At 43.8% G+C, this 13,013-nt stretch overlaps 1 protein-coding gene across 1 annotated transcript in view; it reads right to left on the bottom strand.

Annotated features, from left to right (window-relative positions):
• Nucleotides 1–13,013, bottom strand: part of GORAB (golgin, RAB6 interacting) — a 156,545-nt gene that overhangs the window by 140,659 nt on the left and 2,873 nt on the right. The window contains exon 2 of the mRNA XM_040408028.1: nt 11,211–11,487. Within this exon, the coding sequence (XP_040263962.1) occupies nt 11,211–11,487 (277 nt within the window). The remainder of the gene's footprint in view (nt 1–11,210; nt 11,488–13,013) is intronic.

Raw genomic sequence — 13,013 nt, 5'->3', positions numbered from 1 at the left:
ATGTGCCTGTATGACCTCCCTACAACGCCTGTGCATGCTCCTGATGAGGTGGCGGACGGTCTCCTGAGGGATCTCCTCCCAGACCTGGACTAAAGCATCTGCCAACTCCTAGACAGTCTGTGGTGCAACGTAACGTTGGTGGACAGAGCGAGACATGATGTCCCAGATGTGCTCAATTGGATTCAGGTCTGGGGAACGGGCGGGACAGTCCATAGCATCAATGCCTTCGTCTTGCAGGAACTGCTGACACACTCCAGCCACATGAGGTCTAGCATTGTCTTGCATTAGGAGGAACCCAGGGCCAACCGCACCAGCATATGGTCTCACAAGGGGTCTGATGATCTCATCTCGGTACCTAATGGCAGTCAGGCTACCTCTGGCGAGCACATGGAGGTCTGTGCGGCCCTCCAAAGAAATGCCACCCCACACCATTACTGACCCAATGCCAAACCGGTCATGCTGGAGGATGTTGCAGGCAGCAGAACGTTCTCCACGGCGTCTCCAGACTCTGTCACGTCTGTCACATGTGCTCAGTGTGAACCTGCTTTCATCTGTGAAGAGCACATGGTGCCAGTGGCGAATTTGCCAATCTTGGTGTTCTCTGGCAAATGCCAAATGTCCTGCACGGTGTTGGGCTGTAAACACAACCCCCACCTGTGGACGTCGGGCCCTCATATCACCCTCATGGAGTCTGTTTCTGACCGTTTGAGCAGACACATGCACATTTGTAGCCTGCTGGAGGTCATTTTGCAGGGCTCTGGCAGTGCTTCTCCTGTTCCTCCTTGCACATAGGTGGAGGTAGCGGTCCTGCTGCTGGGTTGTTGCCCTCCTACGGCCTCCTCCATGTCTCCTGATGTACTGGCCTGTCTCCTGGTAGCGCCTCCATGCTCTGGACACTACGCTGACAGACACAGCAAACCGTCTTGCCACAGCTTGCATTGATGTGCCATCCTGGATAAGCTGCACTACCTGAGCCACTTGTGTGGGTTGTAGACTCCGTCTCATGCTACCACTAGAGTGAAAGCACCGCCAGCATTCAAAAGTGACCAAAACATCAGCCAGGAAGCATAGGAACTGAGAGGTGGTCTGTGGTCACTCCTTTATTGGTGGTGTCTTGCTAATTGCCTATAATTTCCACCTGTTGTCTATCCCATATGCGCAACAGCATGTGAAATTGATTGTCACTCAGTGTTGCTTCCTAAGTGGACAGTTTGATTCCACAGAAGTGTGATTGACTTGGAGTTACATTGTGTTAAGTGTTCCCTTTATTTTTTTGAGCAATGTGTGTGTGTGTGTGTATTTAAAAAAAATACACTCACCTAAAGAGTTATTAGGAACACCTGTTCTATTTCTCATTAATGCAATTATCTAGTCAACCAATAACATGGCAGTTGCTTCAATGCATTTAGGGGGGTGGTCCTGGTCAAGACAATCTCCTGAACTCCAAACTGAATGTCAGAATGGGAAAGAAAGGTGATTTAAGCAATTTTGAACGTGGCATGGTTGTTGGTGCCAGACTTGGTGCCGGTCTGAGTATTTCACAATCTGCTCAGTTACTGGAATTTTCACGCACAACCATTTCTAGGGTTTACAAAGAATGGTGTGAAAAGGGAAAAACATCCAGTATGCGGCAGTCCTGTGGGCAAAAATGCCTTGTGGATGCTAGAGGTCAGAGGAGAATGGGCCGACTGATTCAAGCTGATAGAAGAGCAACGTTGACTGAAATAACCACTCGTTACAACAGAGGTATGCAGCAAAGCATTTGTGAAGCCACAACACACACAACCTTGAGGCGGATGGGCTACAACAGCAGAAGACCCCACAGGGTACCACTCATCTCCACTACAAATAGGAAAAAGAGGCTACAATTTGCACGAGCTCACCAAAATTGGACTGTTGAAGACTGGAAAAATGTTGCCTGGTCTGATGAGTCTCGATTTCTGTTAAGACATTCAAATGGTAGAGTCCGAATTTGGCGTAAACTGAATGAGAACATGTATCCATCCTCTGATGGCTACTTCCAGCATGATAATGCACCATGTCACAAAGCTCGAATCATTTCAAATTGGTTTCTTGAACATGACAATGAGTTCACTGTACTAAAATGGCTCCCACAGTCACCAGATCTCAACCCAATAGAGCATCTTTGGGATGTGGTGGAACGGGAGCTTCGTGCCCTGGATGTGCATCCCTCAAATCTCCATCAACTGCAAGATGCTATCCTATCAATATGGGCCAACATTTCTAAAGAATGCTATCAGCACCTTTTTGAATCAATGCCATGTAGAATTAAGGCAGTTCTGAAGGCAAAAGGGGGTCCAACAACGTATTAGTATGGTGTTCCTAATAATTCTTTAGGTGAGCGTACATTCACACAGGGGTGTGGAAATCGTATCGCCCAATACATGCAGTTCCGGCCGCCGAGCAGGTAGTTTGTTCAGTAGCTTAGCCCTGCTGCAGGCAAGTAGCAGGACTGAAATGGCTTTGTTTACCGGAGCAGTGGATCGGCGATTAGCTGGGGGCGTAGAGCAGTGATGCAGCCGCGGTGACAGTAGTGGAGGGGAATGAAAATTACCCTTACCGATAATTGGATTTTCCTTTAGCCTCCACAACAGCACTACGTGGAGGGTTAACCCGCCTTCTTCAGGGACAGGAAACAGCTTCCGATAACAGTCAATAAAGGGCCCCTCCCTCTTGTCTTGCCACTTAGTAACCTAGTACTCAGAGATAGATGCAAAACAATTCAAATTTAATAAGGTATATAACATTAAGAAAAACGGTATCGCTCAATATAGGTCAGGATTAATTAGGTCAGGATTAATTCTCCTAAGTGTAATGGAACCCAAAAAGTTAAATAGTCGAAAATATCCCCCTTTTTACATATATCTAATACTTGTTTGTTTTTTGTTTTTTTTTGGGGGGGGGGGGGTATTCCTCATGTCGTTGGAGGATAAAGGAAAATCCAATTACCGGTAAGAGTAATTTTAATTTTTTCCTGACGCCTCCACAATGGCACTACGTGGAGGAATAACATAGGAGACATGATCAGGGTCGGACAACTGCCGACAGGACTTTGCATCCGAAAGATAAGTCTATTTGTAGAGACGTCCAATTTGTAATGTTTAAAAAAGGTGCCGGGATTTGACCATGTGGCTGCCCGACATATTTCTTCTATCGAGGCCGATGCCCCTTCAGCCCAGGATGTGGCCAATGCCCTGGTAGAGTGGGCTCACAAAGGTGGAGGAGCAATCCCTTCCATCTCGTAGGCTAGGACAATGCAGGCCTTGATCCATCTAGAGATGGAAGACTTGCTAGCTGCCTGGCCCCGATGCAGACCCAGATATTGTACAAGTAGCTGGTTGGATTTTCTTAGATCCTTCGTGGCCTCCATATATTGTAGGACGCATCTCCTAACGTCTAGGTTATGAAATAGTTTTTCCTTCTCCGAGGTCACCTGGGAACAGAAGGAGGGAAGAGTAACTTCTTGTTGACAGTGGAATTTTGTTACAACTTTATGAAGAAATTCAGGAGCATGTTTTAATATGATTCTATTCTCCAGAATCATAAGATAAAAGGAGGTAGGATGGAAAAGGCCTGGATCTCCCCTACTCTTCTTGCTGTAGTGATGGCTAACAAAAAAAAACTGTCTTGAGGGTCAATGTTATCAAGGGGATTTCTGCTAAAGGTTCAAAGGGCGAATACATTAATCTGGATAGTACCAGATTTAAATCCAAGGGCGGAACTGAAGATCTTAATTTTGGGAGGATTCTACTTGCCCCACTAAGGAACCTTTTGATAACATTTATGTCCAATAGCTTGCTGTTTAAAAATGCACTTAAAAGCTGCTACCTGGACTTTTAAAAATGTACTCACAGATGGTCCTTTATGTAGTCCCGCTTGAAGGAAGTCCAGGATTAGCGCCACCTGAAGTTCTCCGGAAGGATCATATTTGCCGCCGCTAAATCGCAGAAAGGATTCCCAGGCTCTCAGATATATTCTTGATGTAACTGGTTTCCTACTTTGCAAAAGGGTGGATATTACTGCCTCTGAAAAACCTTTCCCTTTTAGTATGCGCCTTTCAGCCTACAGGCTGTTAAGTGAAGCTGGGTGACTGAGATGAACTGGGCCCTGAAACAATAGATCCGGTCGGGGAGGGAGGATCCAAAAGTCTTTCCCTGCAAGGTTCTTTAGTACTGGGAACCATGATCTTCTGGGCCAGAACGGAGTTATCAGTATGATCTGGGCATTCTCCTCTAGGATCTTGGCTAAGATCCTTTGTATCAGGGGAAAAGTAGGAAAAGCATAGAGCAGCTGCTGGGACCAAGGTGTTGACAAGACGTCCACACTCAGGGGACAATCTAGGGCTGACAGGGAAAAAAAGTCCCTGACCTATGTGTTTTTTCTTGTGGCAAACAGGTCGACACTTGGAGTGCCCCATTTGGAACAAATTTGTTTGAAGACCTGTTGGTTCAGAGTCTATTCTCCTCCCCTTAGTCAGTCTCTGCTGAGGAAGTCCGCCACTTGATTTTTTTTCCCCTCACATGTGCTGCGGACAGAGACAGTAGATTTTTCTCCGACCATCTTAGAATTTTTCCTGTCACCGAGGAAAGGGAGCGACTCCTTGTTCCTCCCTGCTTGTTCAGGTAGGCCACAGTCGTTGAATTGTCTGATAGGATTTTTACATTCTTCAGGAGGATGAAAGGGGCGAAGGCTTTCAGGGCTTCCCATACCGCGGTCAGCTCTCTCAAGTTTGACAAGGCTTGTTGTAGGCGAGATTCCCATAGACCCATGTTGGCTGGCATCCGTAGTGATGACGACCTGATTCGTCGACTTCCATGCCACGCCTCGGGAAAGATTTGTTCGATTCATCCACCAAGATAAGGATGTTTTAACACGATATGGGATTTTTATTCTTTTGTTTAAGGAAGTTTGTTTTTTGTCCCAGCTCTCTAAAAGAAAGGTCTGAAGAAGTGTTCTTGTATGGTGCTGGGCCCATTTTACCGACGGGATTGTTGAAGTCATAAGACCCAGGACTGTCATATTCCGGAAAGAGCGAAGCTTCTGTCTCCAGAACTTCTGGGTGCTGGAAATCAAGGTGTCCTGTTTTTTGCTCTGGAAGGAAGGAAGTCATCAGCATCGAGTCCAGCAGAACTCCCAAAAATATATCATTCTTTTTTTAGGGAAGCAGACATGATTTTTCCTTGTTTATTATCCATCCTAGGTTGGTCAGCGTCTTTTGTATAATTTGAAGGTGATGAAGCAGCAGGTCTTCCGATGGAGCCGCAATCAAAAGATCGTCCATGTATGGGATGAATAAGATCTCTGCCAGAAGAAAATATTTTGCCACTTCAGTCATGATTTTCGTAAACAGTCTTGGAGCGGAACTGAGGCCAAATGGAAGAACCTGGAACTGGTAGTGACATAGGGATCCTTTGAACCATACCGCCGTCCTCAAAAACTTCTGGTCTTTCTCTCGGATTGGAACATGGTAATAGGCATCTGCCAGGTCTAATGTTACCATGAAACAGTCTTTTTGAAGGAGGTTGGTCACGGATTTTATCGTCTCCATCTTGAACCTTTTGTACACTATGTACTTGTTTAGGGCTTTCAAATTTATTATTGCTCTGAAGGAGCCGTTCGGTTTTCTTACCAGAAAAATTGGTGAATAAAAACCTTCCTTACGTTCTTCCACTGGTACAGGAACGATGGCCCTCTTGTCCAACAGGAGTGATATTTGTAGGTCTATTGCCTTTTGGTTTTCCGCTTTTAATTTTATGTTCTCCATATACCGGTCTGGAGGATAATGGCTGAACTCCAAACTGTATCCTTTTTCTATCCACTCTAGTACCCAGGAGCAGGCTTGAATATTTTCCCAGGCAGAGTGAAAAAACCTGAGCCTTCCCCCTACGGCCCCTCTGGAGTGATTGGGAGGATGTGCAGGTGGACTTGTCAGGGTTAAACAAAAACCCCTTTCCTTCTGGTAGACTGCCAAGATTGTTTTGAATCCTTCCTTTTTTTGGTCAAATTTACCACGTCTCTGGGGCCGAAAGGAACGTCTCTTGTATATAAAAAAAATTTTTTAAAAAAAACTTTGATTCAGTGGGAAAGCCCTTCTTCCTATCTGATGCCTTTTCCAAGATGTCATCCAGAGCCGTGCCAAAAACTCCAAGAACAGATCGTATTTTATGACGCCGTATCACCTGACCAGGTACGTAACCATATAGCTCTTCGTGAAGCGTTTGATAGGGCAGCTGTTCTGGCAGATAGTCTTACTATATCTGCAGAAGCATCAGCGATAAAATTGGCAGCCTGCTTCAGTATAGGGATTGAAGCAAGGAAGCCTTCTCTAGGCGTGCCGGACTCAATATGCTCCTCTAGCTGTCCCAACCACAGAGACAGGGTTCTGGCAGTGTAGGTTGCAGAGATACCTGGTCTCAATATAGCGGTGGAAGATTCCCATGTATCCACACACACACACACATACATATATATCCACACACACAGTCAGGTCCAGAAATATTGGGACATAGACACAATTCTAACATTTTTGGCTCTATACACCACCACAATGGATTTGAAATGAAACTAACAAGATGTGCTTTAACTGCAGACTGTCAGCTTTAATTTAAGGGTATTTACATCCAAATCAGGTGAACGGTGTAGGAATTACAACAGTTTGCATATGTGCCTCCTATTTTAATTTTTACTATGACTAAAATTTGTAAACAATAAAAAAAAAAATAAAGATCCTGGTCATGTCCCAAAACACTCCTACTATTAAAATATAAAAATATTTATGCAATACGGTGAACGCATAAAAGGTGTAAAAAAGGCCCATTTCCATTTTTTTCATCTGTTCACCTCCCCAAAAAAAATATAAAAAATATGGAAATGGAAGGCCACTAAACGGATACCCCGTGCAAATGCAGATGAGGGAAGGTAGTAACATGGGAACTACCAAGGCATGCGGGGTGGCTATGAACCATGAGCCAGAGGAGAAAAAAAAAAAAAAAGACAGGAGAAGAATAGGCTAGGTCTAAGCCCATTCCCCGTCTGAGACCAGCGCTATACAGAAGTAGCCAAGGATTAAGTGGCTGTGCAAAAACTCTGCCTGAGGAGGAAGCCAGGCAAGGGGAGTCAAATTGTATTGCTAGCCCCATACCCCAGCAGAGGAGGGGGCGACCCGCAGAGGCCACCGAATTCAGTGCTAGAAGAGTCCACCACCTGATGAAAGAGCTGTGCACTAAGAACCCAAGTATGTAGTGGTAACGCAATACCGCTCCCATAGTAGTAGCCAACGCTTGCCCAGTCAGCGCAAAACTGAGGGGGTAATGCATACGACAAGTACTGCTGGCCACCGTAGACGCAATCTTGGGAGATTGATCAGATCCTGACATGAATCTGAAGCAGTGGGCATTTTTATTTTATTTTTATTGAAAAGTAGGAAGCCGGCCTCATGACACGAGGCAGGAAGGGATTAAATTCCTCCACATTATGGGACACTGTACTAGAGGTAGAACCCCAGATAGTCCCCCCCGGGACGAAGGCTGCGGCCCAGCAGCGATCCAAAGAGAGTGCCCCTCCCTGTGCACAGCCGATCAGGAGAGGCCACCAAATTCTGCACTGGCCGGGTCACAGAGGTACCGAAGCAGCGCAAATACGGCCGGGCCAATACCAACTCCGAGCAGACAAAAGCGCGGGCTGGAACACCGATGCGGTGCACGGCCGATCGCGCTGCAGTTAACCCCCTCCGGAGCGGCGCGCCGACGTCCTCCTCCCGAAAGGGGTGGATCATGGCGGTAGGTGTCGGGGAGCGGGAGCCTTCTCCTCTCCCCCTCCGCATGTCTGACCGAGCGCCCCATCCACAGCGGTGCGCTCAGCCCAGTGCCATTAACCCCCTATGTGTGGCATATGGAGTCCTGATTCAGGGAGTAAGGGTGTTAATTGATGCTAGCCCCATCAACATCGGTAGAGCGGGTCTTGATCTTCCTTGTAAAGGGGGAAATGACTACAGACCAGAACAGAAGCTGAACCCCCTGAGTATAGGCTGGCCCAGCTAGATAATGAACGAGGGAGAAGAGGGTTAATACTTACCTAGTCCCGTGTACTCACCTCTCCATCCTGTTCTCTTCTCCTGTCGCCATCTTCACCCTTCCTCTGGTCCAGCAGGGTCACCCCTTCAGCTACTGGCACCGTAGTGGCAGGACGCTGGAATAGGGACTTGGATGGGTGACCCTTCTGCTGGCGGGATGCAGGGGAGGCTGCCCTGGTCCACCTTGTCTTCTTGTGGGGGTAGGAGGCAGCGTAGTGGACCAACGCTGGCGTGCTCCCCCGAGATAACAGGGAGGCTAGGCGACCATTGTTTCCCACCTGAAAGAAGGAATTAAAAAAAAAATAAAAAAAAATCTTCAGGAGCTACCCTTCAGGTCTTGCCTCCTATTGACATTAGAAAAAAACTGAAGCGCTCTCTCCAGGCTGGAGGGGGTATAGCTGCTAGGGGAGGAGCTAACAGCTTTTACTAGTGTCAACGCCTCCTAGAGGACATAGCTATACCCACGGTTCCTGTGTTCCCCAATGAATATGGGCGAGAAATCATCTTATCTGCCCAGTGCCGCGGCTCCTCTTGAGCTGTCGCGCTCCCATCATCCTGGCATGCGCTGCACTGTCACATGCCTGCTTCGCTCCCCATTTCTAATACATACTAGTGAGCGCTTCCATAATAGAAGCGCTCACTAGTATTCGTTTTAGAAGACGCACGGAAAATACGGTAACTCTTTCTAGGAGGGAGATGGGAAAAACAATGATCGCTATAACAGTTATTCCTCCTTCATTTAGTTCTATTGATTATCAGTAGCACATCCCTCATTACACAGAGAGATGCCAGATTATACTGCCAGTTATCCGGAATGAGCGCTCTTATGAAGACTTATTCCCAATAATTGACCTGAATATCTCGCAGTGTATTAGGGGCTTAAAGGGATTTCCCATTAAAATTAATTTCTAACACGTACCTGCAGCATGGCCCCAGAAACCGAAGAGTTAGTTAAACTTACCTGTTCCCCGCTGATTCGATCCTCTGCACTGCCCCCGCTGCCTTCATCTTCCGGTCCCCGCGCTGTCTTCACATGGCAGTGCATGATCATGGTCACATACACCTCTCAAGCCAATGACTGGCTTCAGCAGTGATGTGGCCATAAGCAGCGTGTCACCACTAAAGCCAGTCATTGACAGGAGCGGTGTATGTGACCATGTCCATGCACCGACAGGTGTAAAGAGCGCAGGAACCAGAAGATAGAGGCAGAGTGGGCCAGGGTGGCATGGAGCAGGTAAGTATGAATCTTCTGTTTCAGTGGCCAAGCTGCAGGGACTTGTTAAAAAAAATCATTTTTACAGGAAAATTCTGGAAAAGTGGCGACATTTCCTTCCATCCTGACTCCTATTCATAAATGCAGAGGACGGAGCTCATTAGTATTACCACCTTCTGCCCCCCAGTTACAGACGCCATGTAAAAACCAGTAAGCACTGTCCCTTACTAGTGGGGAAAGCGCTTACTGGTTAACACTTTTATAACCAGGTCTGAAAGGACACTTTTTTTGTGATTTAGCGCACGTGGTGGTTCAAACGTTTGGAACTTTTTAATGTTTTATGTGTTGGGACTACCAAAATAATTTTTTCAACAAATTTTTACTTGACACATAGGGCTTTATAATTTATTTTTTAGTTTTATTTGGGGGGGGGGGGGGGAACTGTACAAAACTTTTTTAAAAGTAGTTTTTTTTTCAAACTATAGCTCCTTATTCTTTAAATATGCAAACTGACAAACATAAATTATTATAATTAGTTCCCTAATTTGTGTCTGGTCTTTTTTTTTATATAATATGTATGGTTTCAAGTGAATTGGGCGATAACTGACTGTTTTGGTTGGTGTGGGTGTTTTTTCTTTTATGCATTTTATATCTTTTTTTTACTTAATTTTTTATATATTTCTTCTACAAAATATATTCCCCAAGAGGTAATAAAGACCTTTGGGGGACACTGACACTGTTAATTTTTCACTTTTTCCTTTTATTTGTATTTTATTAATATTTTACTGTATTATTTTTTTATAATTGGTTTATTACTTATTTTTTTAAAATATATATTTTTGCTACATAAAATGTCACCCAAGGGATCCTAAAAAGTCAGTAAACACTTATATTAAGGAATTTTTCTTTTTTTATTTGTATTTTTTTATCATTTTCAATTTTTTTTGCATATTTTATTTTTTTCTTTCAATTTTGTTTTAATATATTTTTTGTTTTTATTTAATTTTATTATTTTTTAACCTATTTTTTTAAAATATATTATTTCCACATAATCTGTCCCCAAGAGGTCACTGAAAGACCTTTGGGAGACAATAGGAGATTTTCTTTGCACTATTTCAACTGTAACTGGGGCATTCAAAAGAGCCCCAGTTACAGGGCAAATCAGCCTGCAGTGGGGGCTGAGCAGGGTCTCCTGACCCTGCAGTTCTGCGCTCCTCTGTCTCCAAGCCAGGTCCACCCTGCATAGCGTGCCGCTCACCTATCTGAGAAGGCAGAAGCGCTGATACACTGCTTCTGCCTTCTCCTCGGGTCTCGTGCTGTCATGGACAGCTGAGTACCGGTCCTGCTACAGTGCAGGAGCCGTAATGCGCCGTGCGGCGATCATGGCAGAAACACAGCTGATTGCACGATCATCTGTGTTTCTGTCAAGGAGAACGGGGGCCGCAAACTTTGACTGCAGGTGTGCACCCCTGCTTTACCGTATGAGGACGAGGGATTGCTAAAACGATCCCTTGTCCCTGTACAGAATCATTGTTTCTAGGCAGCAGATCGCTGTTGAGACAGCACGATCTGCCGCCCAGAAATGATGATTGGTGGTGCCTGCAAGAAACAACAGGATCACTGGAACTAGCTGTTTTTCTTGTTCATCGGGGGATCGACAGCACATTTATTGGGATTATCCGGAACGAGCGTTCGCAGGAACCACGCCAGGCTTTGGCTTATAATCACTGATGGAAAACACTAATGAAACACTCATGTGTGAATAAGACCTAAGAGTTCTGTGGTTAGGAAATGTGACTGATCACAGTTTAATTTGATATCAACTCACATTTAGAACGTACTTTTGCTGCATTGGTGACTTTCACACATCTCTCTTACAAAAAAAAAAAAAAAAGTCTTACTAACAGTTCCACCTCCTTTTTTGACAGCTCGTCATCTTCTCTCGTCCTTATACTAGGTGGTTCGGATGCAATTTCTTTGTTGTCCGCTACAGGTTCTTTAGGTTTTTCTTCAAGTGGTTTTCTAACTTGGGTAGAGTTAGGTAAGTGTACTCGGGATGATGTATTCTTCTGAAAGGATGGGGAATGATGGGCTTTATCTTTCTTAGGAAACGTTTGATGCTGCGGATGACTTAAAAATGCTTCAGATAAACAAGCATCTGGACCCCTAGGGTAAGGCAATTCTGTTAAATATAGAAATTGTAAATATAGTTAGGTCCATATATATTTTTGGACAGAGACAACATTTCTAGTTTTTGTTCCGTACCATTACCACAATGGATTTTGAACAAAACAATTCAGGCGCAGTTAAAGTTCAGACTTTCAGCTTTAAAGGGAACCTGTCACCGGGATTTTGTGTATAGAGCTGAGCACATAGGTTGCTAGATGGCCACTAGCACATCCGCAATATCCAGTCCCCATAGCTCTGTGTGCTTTTATTGTTTAAAAAAACGATTTGATACATATGCAAATTACCCTGAGATGTGTCCTGTACGTGAGATAAGTCAGGGACAGGACTCATCTCAGGTTAATTTGCATATGTAGGGTCAAATATTTTTTTTGGTATGAGATGACGGTTTGATTGGTACTATTTTAGGGTGCATATGACTTTTTAATCACTTGGTATTACACTTTTTGTAATGTAAGGTGACCAAAAAAAATAGCTTTTTTGACACTTAATTTTTTTTTTTACGGTGTTCATCTGAGGGGTTATGTCATGTGATATTTTTATATATATTACGGACACGGCAGTACCTAACATGTATACTTTTTTTTATTTATTTAAGTTTTACACAAAAAGCATTTTTGAATAAAAAAAAATATCATGTTTTATAGTGTCTCCATATTCTGAGAGCCCCATTATTTTTTTTTTTTATGCGATTGTCTTAGGTAGGGTCTAATTTTTTGCGGGATGAGATGACGGTTTGAGTGCTACAATTTTGGGGTGCGTATGACTTTTTGATCACTTGCTATTACACTTTTTGTGATGTAAGGTGACAAAAAATATAAATAAAATGGCTTTTTAGACATTTTTTTTGTTTTTTTATGGTGTTCATCTGAGGGGTTAGGTCATGTGATAATTTCATAGAGCAGGTTGTTATGGAAGTGGCAATACCTAATATGTATGATTTATTTTATTTAAGTTTTACACAATATTTTTTTAAACCAAAAAAAAAAATAATAAAAAAAATCATGTTTTAGTGTCTCCATAGTCTTTTTTGGGGCGATTGTCTTAGGCAGGGTATCTTTTTTGCGGGATGAGATGACAGTTTGATTGGCACTATTTTGGGGTGCATATGACTTTTTGATTGATTGCTATTACACTTTTTGTGATGTAAGGTGACAAAAAAATAGCTTTTTTGACAAAGTTTTAACTTTTTTATTTTTACGGTCTTCACCTGCGGGGTTAGGTCATGTAGTATTTTTATAGAGCAGGTTGTTACGGACGTGGCGAGATCTAATATGTCTTTTTTACATTTAGCAGAATAAAAGCATTTTTGAAACAAAAAACATAATAAATATCATGTTTTAGTGTCTCCATAATCTGAGCCACAGTTTTTTTTTTTTTTTTTTGAGCGAATTGTCTTAGGTAGGGGCTAATTTTTTGCAGGATGAGGTGACGGTTAGATTGGTAATATTTTGTGGGGGCATAAGCCTTTTCGATCACTTGGTGTTGCACTTTTAGTGATGTAAGGTGACAGTTTTTTTT

Source organism: Bufo bufo, chromosome 9 (assembly GCF_905171765.1).
Source record: "Bufo bufo chromosome 9, aBufBuf1.1, whole genome shotgun sequence".
Taxonomy (NCBI): Eukaryota; Metazoa; Chordata; class Amphibia; order Anura; family Bufonidae; genus Bufo; species Bufo bufo.
Note: the sequence above shows the minus strand (reverse complement) of the source record. Positions and strands in the feature narration are given on the sequence as shown.